Raw genomic sequence first — 27,930 nt, 5'->3', positions numbered from 1 at the left:
TTAATTCATTGAAAAAAAAGATACTGGATTCAGTCATTGGAAAACTTTTTTTTTTTTTAAAATGATTGGAACAACTTGGGTATGTGAATTTACTTTTATTATTTATTTATTTCACCACCATTTATCCCCTCTATCGTTTTTAAACTATGCATTTTATGAAATCAATTGTTTCCGATGAGATTTAGTGTTTAAAGTTTAAACTTTAAACTTTAAACTGAGGAGTGCTGCAAATGTAAAGTATACACCAGATTTAAATACCTAGTACCCCCAAAACATAAAATGTGTGGTTTATAATGTTTTCTATGGATTAGGAGTTGAAATACTATTTTGTACATATGGGGTTAAATGAAATGTATCGTTAAAATTAATTTTCCCTTTTTGTACGTTTCCTAAAGTGACTACTAGAAAATTTAAAATTACAGTGTGACTTGCATCTAACTTCTCTCCAGCAGCACCACTGCAGAAGGAGGCGTGAGGGGTGGGTCCTCCTTTCCTTACAGGAACTAGGGGGAGAGGCCATTCCAGAAATAGAGTCCTAAGGCCCACGATCCCAGGCAAATTGCTGGCACCATTTCCTGGGTTTCAGAGAATCAGAGACAGAAGCTCAGAACAGCACAGCAGGGGGCGGGGTTGATTCCTTGCCTGATTCCTTTCCATGTTCAGGCACAAAACACACCCTCTTGGTACGTCTGTCGCTTATCCTTGCCTTGGTAGAATGAGACCACAATTGTTATCTGGGCTTTGATTTGGGGACAACAGCATTTTTGCATTACTTTTATTAGTATTTTTTTTTTATGCTGAATTTACTTCCAGGCCATAATTTTTTGTTTCTTCTGGGATATCTTTTACTTCTGTGCAACCTCCTCTCCCGGTTTAAGAACAATCTGCTGTTTTTCCGTGAGGGGTCGATGTGGCAGCGAGAGCTCGTGTGTGGGTTAATACGCCCGTGAGCTCGGTGTGTTCTGCGCTGCATCTTGGGAGCGAGGTTCACCTGAATGTGCGCAATGACCAGACAGTCTACATCTAAACCCTTTAGGTCAGCTTTACTCTCTGCATTTTTTAAGCAAGTGCAGCAAAAATGCAGCGTCCAGCCCCACTGTTTGACCTGGGCACACCTACCAACTCCACCATTGGCACGATGGAATGGCACACATGGCTTCTGTAGAGGGACATCCTTCAGATACTTGGTGGCTTTTCGAATAGGCATCCCCTTGATGGCCTGGGCAGTTTCACCAGTGTTCTGGAAGTGAACACGAAGACTTGAGCCTCTTGATTGGCATGATTGTGTGGGGGTTTCTGGGTCAGAGGGAATAGAACCATTTTCAGAGGTCACCTCTGGCCGCTTTGGGAAGGAGGGGGGACAACAGCATTTTAATCACTGGATTTCAGGAGAAGCTGGTGCCCACAGAGATATTCTTACAATCACTATGAACTTTATTTTCCTCTTCTGCTGGCCCCCACATGTGGTAGAAATTCACCCTCCGGGCATTTGCTTTTCCTTGGTCTCTCCTCTTTCCCTCCAGAGCAGCCCTGTTTTTGAAATGCACGCAGGCTCCCGGACCGGGATTCCAGGGAAGGCAGGCCCATCCCAGCTGGCCTGCCAGCACATCTGGAAGTGGTTTCGGCGGCCGCCAGCGCACCACCCGGATCCCCAGCTGCTTCGCCCAGGGGTGGAGACACCGGAGCTGCTGCAGAGTCAACGCAAGCAGAGGGAGGTGCGGGCCGGGGAGGAATACTGTCTTGGAAACATAACATTGGCCTTGGACTCTCCGGCCCCTGGGGTTTTCCAATGGGATCTCAGAAGCAGCGGCGGCAGTGAAGGGCAGCAGCCCCGGGCCAGTCGCTATTTGAACGCTCAGCCCTGCAGCTCTTCTGGACCCAGGAGCCCAAAGCCCTGCCCTCGCCGGTCACCAGGTAAACAGAAATTTACAAGCCGGGTGGCAGCCTTTCCGTTTCACCCTGCCCCAGTCCTTTATTTTCTGTAGATGCAAGAAAGTAAATCAGAGGGAGACTGGCCCACACAAACTTTGCCTTCAGGAGGCCCAGCCAATGTTTGCAGCATTCCAGCGGAACTTTTTTTTTTTTTTGTATTTTGGGTGTTGTTGTTTTGGTGGGTTTTTTGTTTTTGTTTTTGTTTTTTTTTGCCATTGTAGCAAATCCAGGACACTCAATGTGCAAGTTGCTCACAACCTGGACTGCTTTGCCTGACCCAGGTTTATCCCCACCCACCCAAAATGCTGCGACCTACTATTTGCATCGTATTTTAAACATGGAAATCAGCGGTTAGCCAGGACACAGATAAATGCTAGTCTAGCATTCAGTGCAGATACGGTTCTGAGCCACAAAAGATGTCATTGATCTGGACTCATGTTTTCGGAATCTGTCCCAGGAAGCTGTTCTGAGGTCCCCAACTCCCTGCCCCCACCGAAGGACTGGCAGTTGTGGAAATCTAAATGAAGCTCATTGTAAATACAGAGTCATGAACAGGACAAGAGCTGAGTCAGTGTTCAAGTGGAAAATGCTTTTGAACTTTCAAAAAATGTTTTCTTATATCCACTTTATGAGCAAGTGTAACATATTGGATAAACCTGATACATAACACAAGAAGGGATACTTAATACAAGAAATGAGAAAGAAAGAGAGAGGAGAGAGAGAGAGAGAAAGGAGAGAGAGAGAGAGAGAGAGAGAGGGAGAGAGAACATGATGATATGTAAACATCTGGCTGTTTTGCCGGGGGTGGGGGGTGGGGAATCAGTACTCTAGCTGTTCGGCCATGTGCAAAGCGACATTGGTTGGTTTGTTTTGTCTTTTCCCCCAAAGTGTTGGTGCTGCGTTCCTATACAGTATCCTGTCTGTGCTACGTAATGAAATTCCTGCCCTCCGTCTAATGCAGTTAGAAGTAGAGCAGTGCGGTGCAGTGGTGAGAACGTGGGCTCAAGGTTCAGACTCCCAGAGTTGAATCTATGCACTGCCACCTAGAAGCTTTATAATCTCTGACTCTCGGGGAGTTAACTTCTCTGTGACTGTTTCCTCATCTGTAAAATGGGACCCAAGGGCATCGTATGTTTCAAGAATCTGTAGAGTAGTGAGGAGGCCACAGGCAAGGTTAGCTTCTCTGGTGGTGCTGATGACGATGATGGTGATGATGATGACAAGCGACCACTCATCCTGCATTGGGCAGCAGCCATGCCTTTGATACATCCTTCTTTCTGGTCAAGTCATCCACATGTTCCTCCCATCCTCACGTGTCTCTCCGGGGCCTTCCTCCTCCCTTCAAACACCTCTTTGCTTTTGTCCCACTCTGGGTCTCTGGATTTCTCCTTTATTCTTCCTCTTTCCCTGCTGAGAGAAAGTCATGCTCAGTAAGCCACAGCACTCAGAGTTTTCATTTCTAGTCCCCAGAGAGCATGATTCTAAAGACTTCCCTTAGTTCAGCATTTGCCCAGGGATGTTCAGAAGAAGACAGACCCATGGGGAAAATGAGCTTCGTGAACCGTATCACCCTCTCAGAAATCTCCAGGTATGATGGCATTTCAAAGGTCCTGAGAAGTCCCGCAGTAGAGAAATTTGCTGAAAGTGGTTTAACGCAGGGTTCCAAGTTGCCCCCTGAATCATGCTTCCCCATAACACCGATTAACATTTCTCGGAGCACTCTGCCATAGCCTATTGGCCATGTCTGTTTTCATTTCGGCTTTTCTTATAGACATCCTACTTCATACCTTCCCTGGTGAATACCTGAGGGGACGGCCTGTTCTTCCTCCCCTGGTCAGGGACCTAAGATGGGTTACATGTGCCCTATTGATATCTAGAAAATCTGGCCAAAAGTGGAAAGCAGGGACCAGCCACCTTTTCCTGCCAAGGGCCAGTGGGCGATTTTACTGGCCATGTGGTCTCTGTTGCAACTGCTCAGATCTGCTGTTATAGTGTGACAACAGCCATAGACAAAATGTCAAAGAATATGTCCAGCTATGTTCCAACAAAACTTTATCTACAAAAACCAGTGCTGGGCAGGATTGGGCCCAGGGGTGTGGTTGTTGGTACCTGATCTACAGCCATTTTGTGAAAGAACGCCTCCTTTCCACACAGGAGAGGGCAGGACGGGTTCTCCACATACTGAGGACTCCCTCCCCTGGCTTCCCTGTCCTGCAGCTTTTGGTGGGTCTTGAGTAAGCCTTCCATGCTACAGTCAAAAGGAAAAAGGCCAGTGTGTTTTGTTGGAAGCCAGATTCCTGAGTCCCGATTTCTTCCTTCTTTCTGTCTCTTCAGGTGCACCCATGCTCTTGTCCTGTTCGTGAGTCTGTAGCTTGGCAGGTTTCAGATGACGTGCTCTGTGAATCGCTTTTGTGCATGTGTACACTTTCAGGGTGCAAGTCTACGGAGCTAAGTTAGATCCCAGAGCTTGTCAGTTGCTTGATGCATAATGGTAACAATTAGCAATGGAAAGTGTTGGCCTGGAGTAGCTATTAAGGTGGTGAAGAATGTGAACTCAGAGCCAGACCGCCTGCCTGTGAATCCCAGGCGTGCCACTCATTAGTTATGTCACCCTTGGCAAGTACCTTAGCCTTTCTGAACTTCAGTCTCCTCACTAGAAACCTGCGGATGACAGCCTATTAGGGTTGTTGTGTGTGAATCGATTGAAGGAATGTTTATAAAGGTGTCAGAACCATACCTGGCATATAAAAACTACTAAGTGTTACCTCTTATTCTAGGTTATTTAACTGAACACGCAGTGCAGATCCATTTTAGAGAGTGGGGGGTTTGTGAATTGCCCAAGATTACACAGCTAAGAAGTGGTACAGAACCAAGATTCAAAGTCAGCTCTGCCTGATGACAAAGCCCATGGTATTTCCACTCAGGTTCATGGCCTGCCGGACTTAAGTCATTCAACAGTGCCTTTTAGGGTCTCCTCTTTCATGTTCCCTTTTGATCCCCCAGGTCCTTTCTAAGGCCTCCCTACCAGAACCCAGGACACACAGGATTACTCAATCACTTAAAAAAAAAAACTTTCTGAGTCTGGTGATAGCATTGGATTCCATCTTAGTTTAGCAGCCCGAAAGCCCTACCAACTGATCTGAGTTGGCATGTAGAATCAAACCCACTAGGAGCTCTGCTTTTTGAAACATTATTCTGAAGAGTTCTTCCCACTTTTGTCTTTTCTTCTAGGCCAGAGCTAATCCTTTTAGCCGCTGCCAGGTCTGAAAACATTCTTCCTAGATTTTGTCACCAGCCCAAACTCTTTGGCATCTGGTAAAATAGCAGCCCATGCTAGGTCTTCAAGGGTTTTTATTATTATTATTATTAATATATTTTTTATTGATTTTTTACAGAGAGGAAGGGAGAGGGATAGAGAGTTAGAAACATCGATGAGAGAGAAACATCGATCAGCTGCCTCCTACACACTCCCCATTGGGGATGTGCCCGCAACCAAAGTACATGCCCTTGACTGGAATCGAACCCGGGACCCTGAGTCTGCAGGCCGATGCTCCATTCACTGAGCCAAACCGGTGAGGGCGGTCTTCAAGTTTTTAGACTTAGTGGCCTCTTCTTGGGTCCAGGCCAATTTCCTAAGCTCTCTTTTTCTTCCTAGTCACGGGCACTGGGACCTCGGCCTTCTTCCCTCCCCTCTTTGCAGCTGTCGTCGTCCCATGCCTGGCTGAGGGGATTCCTCTGTCCTATGCTGGCTGCCGGGCGACTTCCCAGCTCTGCCTTTGTTGCTGTCTTGAAAACAAGCTTACAGGCTCTTTAATGCTCAAGGCTTGCCTACTTATTACTACAGGTAAACCAAAGCGCAGAAGCCATTTAGCCTAGAAAAGCTTTCAAAGGGGCAGGGGACACAGTTCTGGGGCTCCTTGTTGTGATGGTCAGAGGAAGGCTGATAAGAACATGAGAGCCCTCTGCTTTTCCTCCTGGATAAAGACCATCAACAGTGCCCTTCTTCTGGCTTTCTTCCTTAGTGAAGGTGTGCTGACACCTTTCTTTCCACCTCTTTCCCGTTCTTCCTCTCTCCTGTTTCTCACTCATTCATTCCACACACATTTTGAGGCACCCAGAGGTGGGTAAGCCATAGTCCCTGTCCTGAGTCCTCTTGTGATCTGGGGAAAGAGGCTGGCACTCATAATATTAGAACACGGTGCTCTGAGTGCAGGGATGGGGATAGGAGTGGAGATTAGGGGAGCACCCAGGCAGGGTAATCAGGAAGACTTCCTGAAGGAGGTGCTGCCTGAATTGAGACTTTAAGGCACAAGTAACAATTAACTGGGGAAAGAGGAGGGGAAAGGGCATTTGGGGCAGAGGGGACTGCATGAACCAAAGTCCAGAGGCATCAGCTTGGGTGTGGAGGACAGTGGAGGGCTGAAGACTAGCCCTCAGACAGTTCGGTTTGGGCAGAAGGTGTAGCATGGAGGACCTGTGGGCATCTTAGAGTTCCAACCTTAACCCTCTGGTAGTGGGTTTCTGGAGAAGAGCTTTAGGCAGGAAAGGGACACTCAGCATTGTGTTTTAAATCATTCAGTAGAATTCTGCAAGACAACTGGCTTCTCTTCTGAAAAAAAAAAAAAAATGCCATAACAAAATAAAAAGGCAGTTTGGGTGAGGTGGGGTTGATCAAGAGTAAAAGATATCGCCGAAACCGGTTTGGCTCAGTGGATAGAGCGTCAGCCTGCGGACTGAAAGGTCCCAGGTTTGATTCCGGTCAAGGGCATGTACCTGGGTTGCGGGCACATCCCCAGTAGGAGATGTGCAGAAGGCAGCTGATCGATGTTTCTCTCTCATTGATGTTTCTAGCTCTCTATCTCTCTCCCTTCCTCTCTGTAAAAAAATCAATAAAATATATTTTAAAAAAAAGAGTAAAAGATATGACAACCAAACTATAAAATATGGTATTGGAACAATGGGAGAACTTTAATAACACCTGCTTCCCAGATGTGATTAAATTCATGTCGTTTTCCTAGGTGTGATTGTGACATTATGGTTATGTAGGGGAATGTCCTTGTTCTTAAGGGTTGCTTGCTGAAGTAGTATTAGGAGCTGAAGTGTCATGATGTCATGATGACATATGTATGTATGGGGGAGGAGAGAAATAAAGCAAATACAAGTATAGCGGCATGTTAGCAAATGATGAATCTGGTACAGCGTGTACAGGAATTCATTCTTTCAACTTTCTGATAGACTTGAAATGTTTCAAGTGATAAGAAAAATTGAACAAAAAATTAAAGGTATTCCAATGGCATGTATGTTTCCAATTAATTTAATATAATTATCAAACAACAAAAATAGTCACTATTGTCACAGTTGTGCCAGTGATAGATTGAGGAAGGAAAGGGGGCAGACATCCTTGAGGCAGGAAGGCCAGGTGGGCAGTTACTGCAGAGTCAGCGAGTGAATGAGATGAGGCAGCCAGCGAGAGAGATGAGACAGGAGATGGGTTTAAAGAACACTTAGGAATGAAATTGTAGGAATTTGTGATTGACTCAGTGAGGGATGAAGAGGGAGAAGTTGAAGAGGATGCTTGGGCCCTAACCGGTTTGGCTCAGTGGATAGAGTGTCGGCCTGCGGACTGAAAGGTCCCAGGTTCGATTCTGGTCAAGGGCATGTACCTTGGTTGCAGGCACATCCCCAGTGGGAGGTGTGCAGGAGGCAGCTGATTGATGTTTCTCTCTCATTGATGTTTCTAACTCTCTATCCCTCTCCCTTCCTCTCTGTAAAAAATCAATAAAATATATGTTTTTTAAAAAGAGGATGCTTGGAGGACACCAGAGGAGGAGCATCTATGGGGAGGTGCTGTGAACACAGGGGGTTTGAGGTGCTTGTGCACCATCCCTGAGGAGAGTCACTCACGCACCCCTTTTGTCTGTAAATAGTTTTTTACTTTTTTAAATTTTATTGATTTTTTACAGAGAGGAAGGGAGAGGGAATAGAGAGTTAGAACATCGATGAGAGAGAAACATCAATCAGCTGCCTCCTGCACACTCCCTACTGGGGATGTGCCTGCAACCAAGGTACATGCCCTTGACCGGAATCAAACCTGGGACCCTTCAGTCCATAGGCTGACGCTCTATCCACTGAGCCAAAAAGGTTAGGAATTATACTGCCAGGTACTTGTACTGGGCATATGGCAATGAACAAAACAGACAAAATTCCCTGCCTTCATGGAGCCTGTAATCCATCACTGGGAGGGCGGACAATAAGCCAGTAGTAAAATGGGGAGCATGTTGGATAGTGGCGATTGCTGAGAAGTAATCTATGCGTGTTGGGGTTAGGGGCTGCTGACTAGGAGTCTGAGGGAAGTGAAGGCGCAAGCCATGTGCATATCTGGGAGTAGTGTTCCAGGTGGAGGGAACAGCATGTCAGGTGGAGGGAACAGCAAGTGTAAAGGCTCAGAGGCAGGAGAATGTCTGGCGAGGAGGCCAGTGGGATCATGTGAGGTTTTGTAGGCCAGTGTAGGACTTTTGCTGTTACTCTGAGAGAGACAGGGAGGCCTCGGTGTGGAGTCCCACAGGAAGTGTGGAAAGGAGGAGGGATCCGGTTGGTGGGCCTGCACCTCCCATGCACCCAGGCCTCTTCCCGTACAGGAATGAGTCCTAGGGTGCGTTTCCTCCCCTGGAACCGTGTTAACCCAGAGGATCCTCTCCCAGGCTCTGCCCCAGACATTCCAGTTTCTCTTGGCCCCTTATTCTCCTCACGTGGCTGGTCCCTCCAGCTCTTGGCCCTGACTTCCTCCATCAGTTTTCTATCCCCTTCCGACTCTGATCCCTCTGCCAAATCCACATGATCTAGGAGCTGCAGACATTCCCACAGCACCTACTTAATCTATTAAAATGCTTTTGACTGCAAGTATCAGAAACACCCATATATAGCCGCTTAAACAGCAAACACCACTGTCACAGATGCAATGACATGGTGAAGAGGGAGAGAAGGCATGCGGAATCTGTATACAACTCCATACTTTTTAAAAATTAAATAAACCCAGCTTTCTTTTTAAAGCACATACTTCTCAAGGACTTCGCTCTGCCTCACATTCTAAAAGTGGCTTCGGTTTCCTCCAAGAATCTGCTGAGGAATTTCCCTCCTTGTCTCACCACTGCTGCGCCTTGCAGTTCAGTGTGCCACCCTCAGTTTCCGGAAGCCTACTCTTTTATCATAAAGAGATTTCAGAGTTGGCAACCTGCTGGACAAGGGAGAGGTGGCCCCCCTCCTCAGATGAGTCAACACTTATGATTTCTGTGATTCTGGCGTAATCTCAGTAGTTAGAGTAACCGAGCACTCGGGGGTTAGCAGACCAACCTTGCTTGTGAGCTGCACAACTTGATCTGCATGCAGTGACATCTGTTACCTCAACTCACCAGCTTCCTGGGGTCGCCAAAATAGCCTTTCAAGAGCTCCAGCACCTGTGGTTAAAGAAACATAAGCTTTGAAGCCAGAGAGCCCTTCATCTCAAATCCCTGCTCTGCCATTTACTAGCTGTGTGATTTTGAGCAAGTCACTGAACCTCTCTGAGCCACAATTTCCTCATTTGAAACATGGAAATAGTAATATATCCACCGGAAAGGTGTTGTAAGAATTAAAGGTTAGAGGAGGGTGGGGGTAAGGGGGAGAGATCAACCAAAGGACTTGTATGCATGCATATAAGCCTAACCAAAGGACACAGACACCAGGGGGGTGAGGGCATGAGCGGGGTGGGAGGGGGTGGCAATGGGGGGATAAGGACACACATGTAATACCTTAATCAATAAAGAAGAAAAAAAGAATTTAAGGCAAGTATGTGCCTAGATGGTCAGTATAGAGCTGGGTACAAATGAAGCTTTCAATAAACGGTAGCCACTGTAGTCGTAGTATTTGGCAAACATCTCCCTATATGGGCACACCCTGCTGGCCACAGGGAATATATTTGTAAGGATTTTTAGTTGCAAGACACTGAACCTCATTTCAAAGCAGTTTAAAGAAAAAAGGGGGGATTTATTGGCTCAGCTATCTGGCTGACCCAGGGAGGAACTGACCTCAGGGACTCGAAGCTGGGATCTTTCTGGTCTCCCTGCCTCGCCACCCCTCCGCCCTACCCCCATTTTCTCCCCTGGGACTAGATGGCCTTCCTTCATGGATGGGGAGAGTGGGGGGGTTTGTCCTGTGGCCAACGACCATTCTAGGCTTATATTGTCTCATAAAGTTAGCTAAATGCATGTCATCTAAAATCATAAATGGATAAAAAGCACATGAAACCAACCTCAGAAGAATCCTAAGTAAATACTGTTTGGGCTCGATTCTTTCCCAAGTGCGAGCAGGCAAGAGGACAAGGGTCACTGCAAATGCGCTCTGAGCTAGCTCTGGGTATCCAGCCTCTATAGCCTCCATCCCGGGCAAAGAAAAGGACATTGTAGCTGGTTGTTTACACTGAGGTAAGCACCTGAATCAAAGCCCCGTTGAAGTTCCTCCTCGATCACTTCCGACGAGTTCTCATCACACTCTCGCTCATGAGGACACCCTGGGGTGCTGTGACATCTGCCTGTTCTGTTCGGTTCCCGCAGGCTCTCTGTCACATCCTAATTTCTAAAGGGTATTATTATTCCCTGTGTGCTGCCTGCTGCCTCCAGCCACACCTCAAGCTCAGAAGTTCCTTGGAAGGACCTTAATTAAGAAGAATCAACTTAATTTAAAATAGACTTTGAGTTTTCAAGACAAATTGTTATTTATAACAAATTAACTTTTTTTCTCCTAACATAAAGGGAGTCAGTTTCCAGCTCCTGGGGTGATTGGTAACATGCCACAAAGAAATGAATGAACACATAAATGTGACAAAATTTGATTTTAGATTTACAGACTAAAATGAATTTTATAATGTAAAATTCTTTTCTAATGGTTAACGTCATTTTTACATCAAAGCTGCCCATCTATCCCATGCTTTTCTTAATGCCCACTGCTGCTTCTTTTTAAAAAAATTATTTATTGCCGAAACCAGTTTGGCTCAGCGGATAGAGCGTCGGCCTGCGGACTGAAAGGTCCCAGGTTCGATTCTGGTCAAGGGCATGTACCTGGGTTGCGGGCACATCCCCAGTAGGAGATGTGCAGGAGGCGGCTGATCGATGTTTCTCTCCCATCGATGTTTCTAACTCTCTATCCCTCTCCCTTCCTCTCTGTAAAAAATCAATAAAATATATTTTAAAAAAATTATTTATTGAATTTTAGAGAGAGAGGATTCTATTTTAAACAAAACTTTGTTCTTAATCCACAGGTCACAGTTTTTATCCACATGAACATACATGGCTTTGTTACGAAAAAGTAAGTTTAAAAGTTTGAAAATATTATTATTTTTTGATCTAAATAAAGATTCATGTTCCCATCTAATTTAGCATCTGTAATTTCGTATTCTTATTCTTAAAGAGTTATCTCAAATTATATAATCTCAGACTCCATCAAAACCTGGGTTTGCCCCGATTGTAGATCCAGTCGTTTGTGAATCTGGGAAGAAACACAGTGACCTAGTTGTGCTACTGTTGCCCTCAGGGTAGAGTTGCCTGATGTGTCAGATGAAAAGTCAAGCTATCCAGTTAGATTTGACTTTCAGGTAAACTGTGAATAAATGTTTTAGTATCACTATATGACAAATATTTCATGAGACATACTTCTTTTTTTTAAAGTATTTTCTCTGTTAACCTGGCATCAGCAGTAGCAGCCATGGTTGAAAGGGTCAGACGGTAGTGACATGGGCCACTTCCCCAAACTGGCTGTGGCAGGTAAATGTGAATCAGAGGTACCGATAACCTATAGAACGTTGACCCTTATCTTCTGCTTCTCTATAGTTTTGTTTTAAACCAAGTAGTATCTGGTTGTCTCTGGCTGAATCTGACAACCCAGAGGCAGAGAGGAGCTGCGGGTCAGCAAGGTAGGATCACTGAGCCTCCTAACGTAGCTCTGGGAGGCATCCGTGGCTACTGTTCAACTCCTTCCTTCTACGGATTTTACAAATGTGAAGAGAAAAGCCTAGGGGCCGTCAAATAGATTAGTACAAGGCCACTGTAAGTAAATATTCTGATGCACAACAATTGTAAAACCTTTATTGGGATTGCATTGCCTTTGTTAACTCTCAGAATACCCCTGTGAGGTAATGGTTATTATTACAATTCCCATGTAGCAGATGAGCAAACTGAGGCTCAGAGAGGTTAAGTAACCTGTCCAAGGCCACACAGCTAGGAAGTAATAGAAATGAGATTTGAGTCTGACTTCAAATCCCAGACCTTTCCCCTTCTACCAGCATTTTCCAAACTGCAGCCTTTGTGGTGATGTCGTAACTTCTCAGTTTTCAGCATCTGTGTTCCTTCTGTCCAATGCATGACTATTTTCTTTAAATGAACTCATTTTAAAAATCATAAGTGTACTTTATAATAGAAAGTTTATATCTGTACTGAAACTAGAACACCGGTTATCTCCTATCATAAAAATAAAGAAATTATACAACTGTATGTGGTTAGACAATGTTATTCAATTCTGGGTAGTTTTTGTTATCTTCCTGCATATGAAATTGGGACTGATTTCTCACGCTATGATTTAATGTGACTTAATGCTATGAGCACAAACCTCCCCCATCATCTCTGGTACAGCCAGTGGTACATGCTTCCTACTATGACAACACTGTTCTGCATCACCCCACTTCTCAGGAGATCCCAGGGGCCAGGGCCACTGTTCTGAAACAGATGCTCCTGGAGGCTCAGAACTGGAAGACATGTAGGTGGGTCTTCTAACCTCTTACCCAAGGCAAACATTTTCTTTCTTTTTTTTTTTTTTATCCTCACCCGAGGATATTTTTTCATTGATTTTTTTTAGAGAGAGTGAAAGACAGAGAGAAATATCGCTGTGAGAGAAACATAGATTGGTTGCCTCCAGCACACGCCCCAACCAGGGGTCCAGGCCCGGGGAGGAGCCTGCAACCGAAGTATGTGCCCTTGACTGGAATCAAACCTGGAACCCTTCAGTCCTCAGGTTGACGCTGTACCCACTGAACCAGACTAGCTAGGACAAGGTAAAACATTTTCTGTGTGCCATTCTTGACCGGTGACTGAATTATCTGAGAAGTAGCTGGGTGCTAATGGCTAAGAACATAAAATAAGTGCTGGCTCATCACGAGTGTTAAATAAACGTTGGCTATAATTCTAAACAAAGTTCGTGCACAGAAAAGGCAGCATCCTATAGTCATTAAGGTTGTAGCCTCTGCCGTCCAACTCCCTGGGGTTATCCCTGGATCCTCCTGAAACTGCATGTGCGTATCCTTGAGTATCAACAGCATTGCAGGTTAAGTCTTTCCTGCGCATGCCATCTGCTTAAAGAAGGTCCAGGCCACCACTCCTCTGTATGTCAGGGAAGGCAACTCCTTACACGGCTGCTCTGAACTCCTGCTCAATAGGTTGAACTTGTTTCTTTTTTTAATTACAGTTAATCAGGTGCTGCTGTTCCTTCTGATTGTGACCCTCTGTGGGATTCTGTATAAGAAAGTTCACAAGGGGACTGTGCTCAAGAATGAAGCAGGTATGCTAGGTGACATAAGCCAGGCACCAAAAGACAAGTAGTGTGTGATTCCTCTTATGTGAGGTACTTAGACCATCAAAATCCTAAGACAGAAAGTAGAATGGTGGTTGCCAGGGGCTGAGGGGAGGGGAAGATGGGGAGTTATTGTTTAATGGGTAGAGTGTCAACTTTACAAGATGAAAAGAGTTATGGGGATGGGTGGTAGAGATGGTCGGACAATGAGGTAAATGTATTTAATACCACTGAACTGTACACTTAAAAATGGTTAAGATGGTAACTTTTATGTTGTGTATTTTACCACAATTCAAAAAAATATACCCCTTATAATATGGATAAACCTCACAAACATTATGCTAAATGGAAGAAGCTAGATTCCTTCTATCTTACGGTTTTGGTGTCCTCAATAGGTAGTTTCCACCTGTGGTCTAAGGTGGCTGCTATCATAGCAACATTCCAGCCACGGGGAAGTGAAAAGGAAAGAGGGGGGTGGGGGCGGGCGGTGAGCAAGTTTCTTATAAAAGCAAACCCAGTAGTTGTACACATCACTTGAACTAACATCCCACTGGTCGGAACTTGACGACATAGAGCTGCAAGGGAGTCTGGAAAACATTCTTAGCCGTTGGCCATGTGCCAGCGAAAATTCCAACGTTATAAGGGAAGAAGAAAGACTGGATATTGATGAACAATCCACAGCCTCTTCCACACTCTGCTTTCCTTCCCTCGGGGGTGTGGAAGACAAGTTTAATGGACTCGACTGTGAAATTCCTTTGGTTTCCAGGTGAGGACTCTGGGACTCCGGAGGAACTGGACGCTGAGATCCCCGTGGTGATCTGTGCAGCAGCAGGGAGGATGGGGGCTGCGATGGCCGCCATCAATAGCATCTACAGCAACACGGATGCCAACATTTTGTTCTATGTAGTTGGGCTCCGGAATACTCTGTCTCGAATACGGTAAGTTGTATACTTCAGCGGTTCTCAACTTTGGGTTGTGACCCCTTTGGGGGTCAAACGACCCTTTCACAGGGGTTGCCTAAGACCATCGGAAAACACATATATAATTACATATTGTTTTTGTGATTAATCACTATGCTTAATTATGTTCAATTTGTAACAATGAAATTGGGGGTCACCACAACATGAGGAACTGTACTAAGGGGTCGCTGCATTAGGAAGGTTGAGAACCACTGCTATAGATGTTGGAGTTTTCTACTTTTTTTTGATCTTCCTTGTTTTTCCTTAAATGGATTTCCTTTTTTTTTTCTTCTCATTTGAGAAATGCCATTCAAATTAAGAAGGGGATGACCTGAGGTTTATGTGGTGACTTGATAAATGTGTTGCCTCACTAAGGAATTTCTAGCAAAGCCTCACTAATCTGGTAGGGCTGTGTGTCATGGTGCAGAATTGAATTGTCTAATGAACTAAAGAACCCCAATCCTTAAGCAGTTTATATGAAATTCATTCTTTCTAAAATGGTTTCTCTTTTCTTTACTTTCTTAACCTGAAAGAATATTAGTGTAATATAATCATTTTAATATGGCTCAGAATCATATAGATAACAAGCCCAATTTAAAAATTCCTTTGTCACTAATTATAATTTTTGAACTGCAAAGTGATATCTTTCATGTCCCTCACCACACTAATAAATAAATTGGAGTTGGATTGAAAAGAAATATACAGAAAATCAAATTTTAAATGTATTATAAAAATGTAGACTAGCCCTAGCTAGTTTTGCTCAGTGGGTAGAGCATTAGCCCTCAGACTGAAGGGTCCCGGGTTCGATTTTGGTCAAGGGCACGTTCCTTAGTTGCAGGCTCGATCCCTGGCCCCAGTTGGGGCATGTGCAGGAGGCAATCAATCGATGTGTCTCTCTCACATCGATGTTCCTCTCTCTGTCTCCCCCCTCCCTTCCACTCTCTCTAAAAATCAATAGAACAATATCCTCAGGTAAGAATTAACAAAACAAAAAGAAAAAAGACCAGAAAGATCTCCAGTGTTAACAGTGACCATCTCTGCGGAGGATGGAATATTTGGGAAAAGCAGTGATGAAGGGAATTTCAAGGTATCTCAAGTGTTATTCCCATCAGTTACAAGAAGAACGTATTTACAGATGGTTTTTATAACCATATTTGTGGGTAGTATCAATATTAGGAGATACTGAGATATGTAAGACATTTGCTTCTAACCTAAATGGTCCTTGGTTGCTATGGGTTTTGGGGGCTTATATGTGCTTTCTGGGTTTTTTGTTTTGTTTTGTTTTTGTCTCATTTGTCACTCTTCTTATAATTTACTGTTGCAACATGGGATCATTTAGTCTGCCCCTCTGTTATCTGTGGATATAGATAACAAACCCAAAGGATGGCTTGTGTGATATGTTCTGAGTAAGGGTCTGTACTTGAACAGTAGTTATGAGCTTCAGGATTATATGACATTTGAGCAGGGAATGATTCCCAGTTCACCACCCCTTATTTTGAAATATTTAAAAAACTCTTTTCACTGAAGTATAACACAAATACAGGAAATTGTATAAACCCATGTACAGCTTAGTGAATCATCACAAATGTGTAATAGACACACCCTTCAACAACCACCACACCAACACTTGGTACAGTCAGTCTTTTTAACTTTGCCATTCTGAGGAGTGCCAGCAGTGTCTCATTGTGGGGTTCCCTTATTTCTAATGAGGTTGAGCACTTTTTCACACACTTCTTGGCTGTTTGGATATGCATGCCTGAGTCTCTTGCCGATTTTTCAGTTGGGATGACTGACTTCTTATTGGCATGGCTGCCTCCCACCTGCAGCTTTATTGAGAAATAATTGATATAATACATTGTGTAAATGGCTACTTTTTATGATTCAAATTGATCTAAATTTTGTTGGGAAGATTTAATTCCTTTGTCAATTTAAAAAAATATTTTTTATTGATTTCAGAAAGGAAGGGAGAGGGAGAGAGAGATAGAAACATCAGTGATGAGAGAATCATTGATTTGCTGCACACCCCATACTCACAGCCTGTGAGTAGGGGATTGAGCCTGCAACCTGGACATGTGCCCTGACTGGGAATTGAATCTTGACCTCCTGGTTCATAGGTTGAAGGTCAACCACTGAACCATGCTGGCCAGGGCCTTTGTCAATTTTTAATCAACAAGAAATACTTCTATGTGTGGCTTACGTGTTGGAAATTTTATTTTGAGATGATTTCTTACAAGAAAACTCTTATGAGTTAGATTAAAAGATAGATGTTCTGGCCTGGCCTGGCCAGCGTGGCTCAGTGGTTGAGCATTGACCTAGGAACTAGGGGGTCATGGTTCGATTCCCGGTCAGGCCATATGCCTGGGTTGCAGGCTCAATCCCCAGTGTGGGGTGTGCAGGAGGCAGCCGATCAATGATTCTCTCTGATCATTGATGTTTCTATCTCTCTCCTTCTTCCTTCCTCTCTGAAATCCATAAAAAAATATTTTTTAAAAGATAGAAGTTCTGTAAGACTGAGAAAATGTGAGGGGAGAAGTCAGGGGATGAGGAGGGATGGGGAAGACTGAGAGACAGAGACAAAGAAACACAGGTAAATTCAAATGGCCCTGGAGTGACCTGACTGGTTTGGCGCAGTGGATAGAGCGCCGGCCTGCGGACTCAAGGGTCCCAGGTTCGATTCTGGTCAAGGGCATGTGCCTTGGTTGCGGGTATATCTCCGGTGGCGGGTGTGCGGGGGGCTGCTGATCGATGTTCCTATCATCGATGTTTCTGACTATCCCTCTCCCTCCCTCTCTGTAAAAAATCAATAAAGTATTTTTTAAAAAATGGCCCTGGAGTCAAAACGGCAGGGTAAAGGTAATGTCAGTCACCGCAGAAGGTTGATAATATCCCGCTTTGCTTCATAATATTACAGAGTTGCTGACACGTGACAAGGATGGTACTGGCAACTACAGATGCTGCCTTATAAGAAAGGGGGAATGCTACTAGTATGTTCTTCCAGTTACCTGTGGAGATGACATAGATGTGGGGAGATATTTGGTTATTACTATTTTGTTTTATTTCCTTTGCAGAAAAAGTTATGTGAATAATAATAATAATAACGGAAAGATTTAAACCAGACCAGATGGGAGGAAAATTGGGAATTACAGACTAAACTCTACTAAGGTTACATATTTTATTTTATTTTATTTATTTATTTATTTTTAAATATATTTTATTGATTTTTTACAGAGAGGAAGGGAGAGAGATAGAGAGTTAGAAACATCAATCAGCTGCCTCCTGCACATCTCCCACTGGGGATGTGCCCGCAACCCAGGTACATGCCCTTGACCGGAATCAAACCTGGGACCTTTCAGTCCGTAGGCCGACGTTCTATCCACTGAGCCAAACCGGTTTAGGCTACATATTTTATTTTTAACTTTCTAAGGAGCCAATGGATTGAGGCAATAGTCAAATTGAGGTAAGGTGGGATGTGTATACTAGAGGTTGTTTTTTGTTTGTTTGATTTTTATCTCCTTAGAAAATGGATCGAACATTCTAAATTGAGAGAAATAAACTTTAAAGTCGTGGAATTCAACCCTATGGTCCTCAAAGGGAAGATCCGACCAGACTCAGCGAGGCCGGAGCTGCTCCAGCCTGTGAGTAAGACTGTGCTGTGCTGGGGGTGGTCCTCGGTGAGCCCCTGTTCTGTTCCGTATGGAGTTCTCGCCACTGGGATGCAGACGGAATAGTTCTGAAGCCTCACAGTTGTTAGATCTTCACCAAACTCTGCTTCTTTGTGATTTGTAAGTCACTTGCTTCTGAAAGGATTTAAGATGGTTTACATCAACATAACAGAGTAGTCAAGGAAGGAATGACGCTTAAGAACATGTAGGATGCATTTCTGTGTGTGGATATGCCTGAGGGGGTGGGGGAAGGGGCCAGGTAGGGAGGCCAAGGAAAAACATTCCCAACCCCACAGACTGCTGTGATTGGGCATAACATTTATCTTGGAATATCCCAGCAACCAAGGAAATCTGGTAGCATGATGGATTATATACTTCCTAGTATCGACTAAGATAATATTTTCAGAAGACACCAGCTCTTTTCCTAGCTTTGGAATCTTAAGGTATTTTACTGCAAGGGTTCTTACCAAAGGGACCGACTCTCCCCTGCAAAAAGAGTGGTGTCGATGGCAGATTTACAGGAAATGTAGCCACCTTCTACATATAATTGCTACTTAAACCCATCCTTGAAAATGGACTCAATTCTAAGCCCTCTGCCTAATGACATGATCTTCCCCCAGTTCCAGATATTTATTATTGGAGCGCCAGCTGGGCTGGGCCTTTGGATTAAGCTGTGTGGTGGCTAATAAACTCCCACTCTCTGCCGATGCTCCTCCATTTTCTGGTTCAAGGAGCTGAGGTTGAGCTTATAGTTGAGGATGGTGCCCGTGTGTGTGTGTGTGTGTGTGTGTGTGTGTGTGTGTGTGTGTGTGTAAGGCTGATTTAGCTCACAGCGGTCAAATTACTGAATGTAGAGGGAGACAGGCAATTTGTGGCCTGAAGATTCAGGAGGAAGCCTCTGCGACTCCCACTGAACCCCAGCACCCTTGGAAGACACTGTGCCATGTGCCTCTTCTCCACTGTCGCTTCTTCTGTTGTTTCACAGCTGAACTTTGTTCGGTTTTATCTCCCTCTGCTGATCCACCAACATGAGAAAGTCATCTATTTGGACGACGATGTCATTGTGCAAGGTATACTCGCCGACTGCCCGGAGCACTTGGAAAAGGAGCCGCTGATAAGTAGAATGACTGTCTGTCTTCATTTTCCAAAGAGTTAGCTGCTCAGTGATTTTTTTTCTGCTTATTAAATTTAGGACTATAGTATTGTTGCAAATTCAGGAATATTTTGAAAACAGGGGTTGATACTTACTTCCCTGGACAGTCCAGTTGGCTTTTTGAGAGCCACTCTCAGATTGTTAAAGATTGAGATAAATAGCTTGGCTGCCTTTCCATTCTCTGCACCACTAAAATGTATGGAGTGATAGTCTCACTGATGACATTCTTAGAACTAAGTTTTAGTGTTTAAATGCAAATAAGAAAGCCCTGGCCGGTGTGGCTCAGTTGGTGGAGCATCGTCCCATGCACCGAAAGATCACCAGTTCAGTGTTTCCGAGAGACAACTCATCAACATTTCTTCTCACATCAATGTTTCTCTCTCTCCCTCTCCCTTCCTCTCTGTAAAATTAATTGAAAACGTATTAAATGCAAATAAGATAAGCATTGGTGGGGTACCTACATAGCAATAGAAATAAAGACATTTGTCCAATGCCCAGCTGAGCTTCTTATCAGGTGGCTTTCTAAATTGAGCTGAGCTATTCTTATTCAGTAAATCGCCAACCACATGAAATCGGGGGTCACACACTTCTCCCCCACAGCAAAACCAGGGATTAGCTTAAACTCTAAGGCTCTATACAGCCCTAAAACTCATGCTGCACTCTCTGAACTCCTGGTGTTTCTAAACGCAGGTGATATCCAGGAGCTGTATGACACCACCTTGGCCCTGGGCCACGCGGCCGCCTTTTCAGATGACTGTGATTTGCCCTCGCTTCAGGACAGGCACAGACTTGTGGGGCTGCAGGTGAGCACACTGTCTCGGAAATCCTGCCTTCACCCCTCCCCTCCCCGCCCCCCCAACTCAGAATGAGTGCAAGCTACCATCTGGATTGCTGGAGGCGGGACCCAGGGGCCTGGGCTTCCGATGGACACCCCAGCTCCACTCTGTGGTGACTCCCAGGCATGTTCCTGAACCCTGCAGGAGCCACTTTTCTTATCTGAAACATGGCAACAATAATATCCATGTTATCGTGTCTCTGTGAGCTGTGATGAAATAGCGTGTCCGGTCTTCAGTGAATGCACCAGGAATGATAGTTATTATCTAGGTCCCTCTTAACCTCCCTTCTGTCAGAGGTGGTGTTTTCTGTAAAAGAGACTTGCTGAGTCTTTGGTTCTGCTTTCAGAGTTTTAGCCATTGCTTCCCTATCCCCCCCACCCCCACCCCCACCCCCGGTTAGAGGGAAATGCTGATTTTGTTCAAGGGTAAAGAGCTCCTTACCTGGGTGGAAATGAGAAAAGGTGAACCTGTACATAATACTGAAACCAAAAGAATGGCTTTAAAATGCAAGGTGTTATTAAGAATCGAATGTTGTTCTTCAAAAAAGTTCCAGGGAATAATTTTTAAATGGTGACATTCAAGAAGTGACATGCTTTAAGGCCTACGCTCTGGGGTCAGACCCGATCTCGGCTCCATCACCTAAGTAGCTTGAGGCAAGTTACTTAACCAATTGTTTTCTCCTTTATTTGCCAAATAGGGGGGAGTCACTGTGAGAACTAAGTTAGTTAATACATGTGAAGTTATGGCACACACCTGATGAGGTAATGCATGTGCAGTTCTTAGAACGGTGCCTGGCACATAGAAAGTGCTCGAGTATGTCTGTTACTTCCGTGTCATGTCTGGGCACTCCACTGAGGTAGATTATGGCAGCCCACGTGTGTGAAACATTCTGTCCTGCCTGGTGTTACATTCATTCAGCTATGCACCCAGTGCTTCCTATGTGCCTGACAGTTTTAGGTTCTAATAATACCGCAAACAAAACTAAAATCCCTGCCTTTGCATAGCTTACATTCTAGTGGGAAGACAAGTAAGGTACTTAACAGAGGATCAGGGTGGAGGTAGGCTGTATGTTAGGGTGACCATGGAAGGCTCCACTGAGATGGTGTCCGTGAACCAATACCTGAAAGAATGAAGGGAACCACTTAAGCAGGGAGAACAACATTCCAAGAAAATGTTGCCAGCAAGTGCAAAGGTCCTGAGGCAGGGGTGTATCTGGCGGATTAAAGAACAAGGTCGATGTGGCAGAGGGATCCAGGGGGAGAATAATGGACATTGCGGAGCAGATGGCGTAGGGCAGGGCAGGCCATGTTAGGAACTGTGGCTTTTACTCTGAGAGAGATGGAAGGCACTAGAGGAGCTTGGAGCAGATGAGTAACATAGAGACAGAGTGGGGTTGAAAGGGGTGGAAGAAGCAGGAACACCGGTTAGGAGGAACGTGCAGAAATCCAGTGAGTGTCATTATGGCCCGGACAAGGAAGGCAGCAGGAGAGGCAGTGGGATGTGCTTGGCTTTGGGATATATTTTGGAAGATGGGACCAACAGGACTTGCTGACAGATTGGATGAAAAGTGAATGAGACCAGTCAAGGATGACCTAATGACCCTGGGTTTTCTGCCCAAGTTACTAGAAAGACGAGGTTGCACTAACTGAGATAGGGCAGGTTGTAGGAAAGCACATTTGGGACAGGATTAAGCATCCAGGAGGAGACACGGAGCTGGCAGGTGGAGCAGGAGTGGGATATCCAGAGGAGAGGTCAGGGCTGTCTACACGGATGGTGTTTAGAGCCATGAGACTAGATGAGGCTGTCAGGGAGTCAGTGCTAGAGAAGAGACAGGTGCTGGAAATGAGACTTGGGGAACCCCGCTTTTAAAAGTTGGGGAAACAAGAGGAAACCAGCAAAGGGCTCTAGGAAATGGCCAGTGACACAGGAGGAAACCCAGAGACACCACACCATGGTTTCAAGAAAATGGTTGTTTCCAGATTGTTTCCCATGTGGCACACATATCCTGTTCCTTTACAGAACACCTACATGGGCTTCCTGGACTACAGGAAGAAGACTATAAAAGACCTTGGCATCAGCCCCAGCACGTGCTCGTTCAACCCTGGTGTGATTGTTGCCAACATGACGGAATGGAAGCACCAGCGTATCACCAAACAACTGGAGAGATGGATGCAGAAAAATGTGGAGTACGTGCACATCTGTCATTTTTTCCCCCCTGTGCTTGAAAACAAAATTATACAATGAATTTTCTATGCATAGCTCAGGGGTTAGAAATATTTTATAGACATCTTAGGTCAGACTTTCTCACTGGGGAAGAAAAGGGGCAATAGATGAAAATATATTCTCAAATGATATGTCAGAGGAAGCAAGATCCTGCGGAATCCTTATAATACAAACATTTTTCTAAAAAATTATTTAATAATGCGACTGTAAATCTTCTCCCAGAATCCTACTGAACCTTTTCCACTGAAAATCACTTACCTTAGTCGAGTTCCTCCTTCTTACAGAAATTTGTTTTTAAGGGTTATTTTATGAAGTCAACTTTGTTTCTTAGGGTTGAATTTTTAAAAATGTATCATTTTTCATTACTGAAGTCTTAAATAGAGGATTAATGCTAACACAATCACTATGATCATGTCACTGTATTTCCTTGCCTGCTTTTTTTCTGGATATTTTTAATGCCACCATACCTTGAATTTGTGAACAAATTTATTCTAAATAATGGAGGATCAGAATGTGATCTTCTGTGTTTGCCATTAAGAAGCCTGAGAATTAAAATGGCAAAATATTAACACCGTGAAACTGGTACATGCAAGTTCATGGTTTTCTGCTTATAATTTTGTGAAAGTTTAACAATTTTCAAAATACAAGGTTGGAGGAAAGTGCAAGATTATAGTCTTATTATATAGTGAGAGACTGTCCTGCATCTTTTAAAAGGATTAGAGTCTTCTTTATCTGAGTCTGTGGGGCTCCAGGCTTAAAATATTTCTTTTCTATTCATTTTCATAGGGAGAATCTCTACAGCAGTTCCCTGGGGGGAGAGGTGGCCACCTCTCCAATGCTGATTGTGTTTCATGGGAAATACTCCACCATCAACCCCCTGTGGCACATAAGGCACCTGGGTAAGCACTGTGGAAAAACCATGCAAATGTGCATTTTATAGATCGCTTGAGCGGGAGGTTGGGGAAAGTGTGCTAGAGCACCAGCTTCCTCAGTCACATCCTCCATGTGACCTTGGAGATTACCTTGGACTCCTTATTTAACCGTCATTGCTCAGATGTGCAAATGCAGCTGATAAAGATGGCCTGCCTGAGAGGTGTGTTTCTAGGAATTCATGAAAAGCAATTAGACTCATGCTTAGCATACACATAGGACGTGCCAGTTCATTAACATTAACTATTGTTAGAACTTTCACTGTGAAAACTTTTTCATAACTTTATTGAACTCTTTGAAGTGACCTACCGTGGACAAAACCAAATGAATTAGCATAATGGTTTATGATACATTTATCTAGCTGGCAGGGTATCTTCTTTTTTCCTCACCAGAGGATATGCTTTTTATTGACTTTAGAGAAAGGGAAGGAGAGAGACAAAGGAAGAGAGAGAGAGAAATATCGATTGGCTGCCTCCCATACACTGCTTAACTGGGAATTGCACACACAACCCAGGTGTGTGCCCTGACCGAGAATCGAACCCGCCACCTTTTGGTGTATAGGACAATGCTCCAACTGAGCCACACCGGCCAGGGCTGGCAATGTATCTTTCAAAGAGAAGTTGTTTACTGGTTGTGTCCTATATGTATTCACTCTTCACTACAGCAGTGCAGGCTCTAGACCAGTGATGGCGAACCCATGACACGCGTGTCAGAGGTGACATGCGAACTCATTGTTTTGGTTGATTTTTCTTTGTTAAATGGCATTTAAATATATAAAATAAATATCAAAAATATAAGTCTTTGTTTTACTATGGTTGCAAATATCAAAAAATTTCTATATGTGACACGGCACCAGAGTTAAGTTAGGGTTTTTCAAAATGCTGACACGCTGAGCTCAAAAGGTTCTCCATCACTGCTCTAGGGTAGGGGTTGGGGTCCCAACTCTGCCTATGGTCCTGGGCAAGTTCTCAACTTCTCTGTGCCTTACCTTCTTCACTTGTAAATCAAAGCTAATAGAACCTTACACAGTTTTTGTAAGGAATAAATGACCTAACATATACACTGAGTGGCGAGATTATGATGACCGGCCAGATTATTCTGTCCACCCCCATCAGTACAATGAAGTGAATTAGTTATGCAAAGAATAGTAATCATAAAACCTTGAGAGTATTTGCTTAGGAAGTTTTCAATATTCAGTATTTTTGGAAGTGTCAATGAAATACTGATGGGATGGTCATAATAATCTGGCCGGTCATAATAATCTGGCCAATTAGTGTATAAATTGCTTAGCACAGAGACATTCACATTCACTCAAACACATGGCCACAACCCTTTAGCTAAAACCACTGAGCTGGACCTATTTAGAAATTGAGAATGATTTTTGAACCCTAAAATGCATATACTTATGTTATGCAATTCCCTGAGTGGGATCTAGGTTTTGCTGCCACAGAAGTTATTAGAAATTCTTTTGTTTTCAGACATTTGGGGATGATTACAGACTTGGAGACAATGGATTATGGACTTCTATTTGCCAAGTGCCCATTGCTTTTCCAAGTGCTGGGCCCAGTCCCGACGATAAAGATGAACAATCCTCTAAGATGGTACTTCCCCTTACTCTGCCTTTTACAAGGACAGACAAAACTGTGGAAGCTGGGCTCCTGTCTCCTTAGTGATTCCGTCTGGATGGCTTCTGCCTCATTCCCAGACTCTTCCCCGAACTTTCCTGAGCCTCTGTAAGCACATAAAAGCGACACAGGGAAGCTAAGGACACTATTGTTCCGTCTGATTTGATTTATATTGATGCTGAGTTCACTGTTAGGTCAAATATCAACATTTCAATGTAATGAATGTGCAGAAAATCCCATTAAAGTAGAATGTCTGTGAAAAATGTTGTGTAGGTACAGCTATGCGGAGCTTGGATCGATAAGGTTGGAGCATTTATGAGCTTGGAACAGAGACTCAGAATTACATTTTATGAAATATCTAACTTACTGACAAGTAGAAAGCGGCAGCATCTTCCCAAGGGAAAGAAGTCATTTTTCTCTGTAGAAAGTAGTCATTTTTCTCTGTAGAGCGGAATGTCGTCTGTGCTGAGGGTTTTGGAATCAGAGGTGGTCTGCCAAGTGAATCTACACAATGATCATTTCAGAAATATCTCGATTTGAGAGTGTTCTGAAAACAGAGAGCAATGTAATGCTAACAGTGTTAAGTTTGGGTCTAAACAGGGAGGCTTAAAATATTAAAAATTGACGAAACGTATTTGGCTAAAAGCAAAACTGCGAGGCCCTCTGGTCCTCCCGTCAAAGAGCTGAGAGATGAGGTTCTACTTAGTGAGGCTTCTGGCAGGAAGGTCCCTCTTCCCAAATGAGCATTTTGTTTCCTCTGTGTAGACTCCACGGCAACCCGAAACGCTGAGCTCCTCTCCTACCCACCTTCACAGCTGTGTTTATGAATAACAGAAGACAGGCTTTTGGTTGTCTCACATCGTATGATAAACTGGCTATTCACCCTCTTTACTCAATAGACTGTTGTTTTTTCAAAAATATCAAATTCTCTTTCTTAGGAAAAAAAACACTGTAGAGGATATTTAAAAAAAAAAGACTTACATTCTCAAGATCTTAATGTACTTCTGGAAAAAGTATTCTAAAAATATTTGAGCAACAGCAGTATTAAGGTAAATGCATACATAGTCTCTAAGTGAATCTTCTGAGGGAAATAATACTCACATGGAGACAGCTGTTTGTTAACAAGTGGATCTTATTCTTGGTCACTTTTCATATAGTCAAAATAAGACTGTTTAAAAAGAAAATCTTGCCATATTGTTGGATAATGTAGCAAGATAAGAACTCCTATAAACTCTGGATGGGAGGCAAACCGTTATAAGTTCTTCTGGGGACAATTGGCAATCTCTTACCAAAAATTAAAAGGCACACACCCTTCAATTTCACAATTCCACCTACAAGATTCTTATTCTACAGATATACTATTTGTATACATGCATAAGACATGCATAGAAGACTGTCTCCTGTAGCATTGTTGATTCTAGTGAAGGGACAGAAACAGCCAAAATGTCCTTAATAAGAAACTCAGTAAATAAATAATCATAGATGCGTTCTATGTAGTCATTAAAAATAATTCAGCCCTGGCTGGTTTGGCTCAGTGGATAGAGTGTCAGCCTGCGGACTGAAGGGTCTCAGGTTCAATTCTGATCAAGGGCACATGCCTGGGTTGCGGGCTCGATCCCCATTGGGGGATGTGCAGGAGGCGGCCGATCAATGGTTCGCTCTCATCATTGATGTTTCTATCTCTCTCTCCCTCTCCCTTCCTTTCTGGAATCAATAAAAACATTAAAAAAATAAAAAAATTCAGTAAATCAATGTGTAACTATGGAAAGTTTCCTAAGAGTAATTTTAAAAGGCAAATTACAAATTTTTAAAAATGCATATATAACATGCATGGGTATGTATATACGCAAATACATACTATATACACTTACACACATACTGGTGTACAGGTAGAATAGTTTTTCATGAGAACCTCAAACCATGGTCACTTTATTATTATATTTTAAATATATTTTTATTGATTTCAGAGAGGAAGGGAGAGGAAGAGAGATAGAAACATCAATGATGAGAGAGAATCAGATTGGCTGCCTCCTGCACGCCCCCTACTGGGGATCGAGCCAGCAACCCTGGCATGTGCCCTGATGGGAACCTCCTGGTTCACAGGATGACGTTCAACCATCGAGCCACACCAGCCAGGCAAACCATGGTCATTTTAGAGATACAGGGTGGGTGGTAAACTCTTCATTGTATAACCTTTAATTTGTTTACTTTTAATTTTTTTTTTATAATGAACCTATATTCAACTTTTAATATATAAAATTTTATTTTCTAACAAGCCTATTCTTTTTCTCTAAACACAATAAAGGCTGGAGTCCAGATACCAGATATTCAGAGCATTTTCTGCAAGAAGCAAAATTACTCCACTGGAACGGAAGACATAAACCTTGGGACTTCCCCAGTGTTCACAATGACTTATGGGAAAGCTGGTTTGTTCCCGACCCTGCAGGGATATTTAAACTCAGTCACCAAAACAGATGACACTTTAAATATTTTCTGTATAAAAACGTGGAATTGTCCATTTGCAACCTACTATAACATCATTCTTTATGAACAGTACCTTCGATACGTATGATCCACAATATGAAAAACAGATACTACTGTGTGCAAGTAATACCTTGGATCACATAGGTATTGATTACTTCCTTAAGTACAAGCACTGAGTGTGGAAATCAAGATTATGTGAGTGAAATATATTGTTGGAAAGAAAGAAACCCATGTAGGTTCCAGCAACCAATTTGCTTAACTCAGTGACAATTATATCTAAAACTTTTCAAAATTTCTACATGTATTTTTCACATGTAGGTATTTTTTTAACAGGTTGCCAGTCTTGTGTTTTTGTATTACACTTAAAACATGAATGCCTGAAAAATAAAATAGTCATAGATTTTTAATGATTCTCATTGTATATAGTATTCTATATGTTAAATATAACAGAAGGCAAACTGATCTCAGGTTTAAAGGATGAAAGAATACCAGTAAGTCTCACTACAGAAAAGCCTGCAACTTAAGGATAATCAT

General features: G+C 43.5%; 1 protein-coding gene, 1 long non-coding RNA gene and 1 pseudogene across 4 annotated transcripts; 1 reads left to right on the top strand and 2 right to left on the bottom strand.

Moving 5' to 3' along the window:
- Nucleotides 1-120: 120 nt before the first annotated feature.
- Nucleotides 121-1,713, bottom strand: LOC118650279 (annotated as a pseudogene).
- GLT8D2 (glycosyltransferase 8 domain containing 2) lies at nucleotides 1,682-27,772 on the top strand. Of its 3 annotated transcripts, none has more exons than XM_036298556.1 (10): nucleotides 1,682-1,914; nucleotides 11,225-11,271; nucleotides 13,420-13,512; nucleotides 14,291-14,462; nucleotides 18,001-18,118; nucleotides 19,131-19,215; nucleotides 19,989-20,101; nucleotides 22,154-22,320; nucleotides 23,144-23,256; nucleotides 27,218-27,772. In XM_036298556.1, the coding sequence occupies exons 2-10, from the start codon at nucleotides 11,253-11,255 to the stop codon at nucleotides 27,388-27,390; spliced, it is 1,053 nt and encodes a 350-aa protein (XP_036154449.1). In that variant the 5' UTR covers nucleotides 1,682-1,914; nucleotides 11,225-11,252; the 3' UTR covers nucleotides 27,391-27,772. The 3 variants fall into 3 exon arrangements, with proteins under 3 accessions (XP_036154449.1, XP_036154451.1, XP_036154452.1); XM_036298558.1 differs by lacking the exon at nucleotides 27,218-27,772 and adding an exon at nucleotides 25,678-25,807; XM_036298559.1 differs by lacking the exon at nucleotides 27,218-27,772 and adding an exon at nucleotides 24,766-25,137.
- Nucleotides 5,423-11,002, bottom strand: LOC118650280. Its single transcript, XR_004965981.1, has 3 exons — nucleotides 10,400-11,002; nucleotides 9,283-9,386; nucleotides 5,423-6,541 (listed from the first exon to the last, which is right to left on the bottom strand). It is a non-coding gene; the product is annotated as an uncharacterized LOC118650280 (long non-coding RNA).
- Nucleotides 27,773-27,930: the final 158 nt, after the last annotated feature.

The sequence above is a fragment of the Myotis myotis genome, unplaced genomic scaffold, assembly GCF_014108235.1.
Source record: "Myotis myotis isolate mMyoMyo1 unplaced genomic scaffold, mMyoMyo1.p scaffold_m19_p_3, whole genome shotgun sequence".
NCBI lineage: Eukaryota > Metazoa > Chordata > Mammalia > Chiroptera > Vespertilionidae > Myotis > Myotis myotis.
Note: the sequence above shows the minus strand (reverse complement) of the source record. Positions and strands in the feature narration are given on the sequence as shown.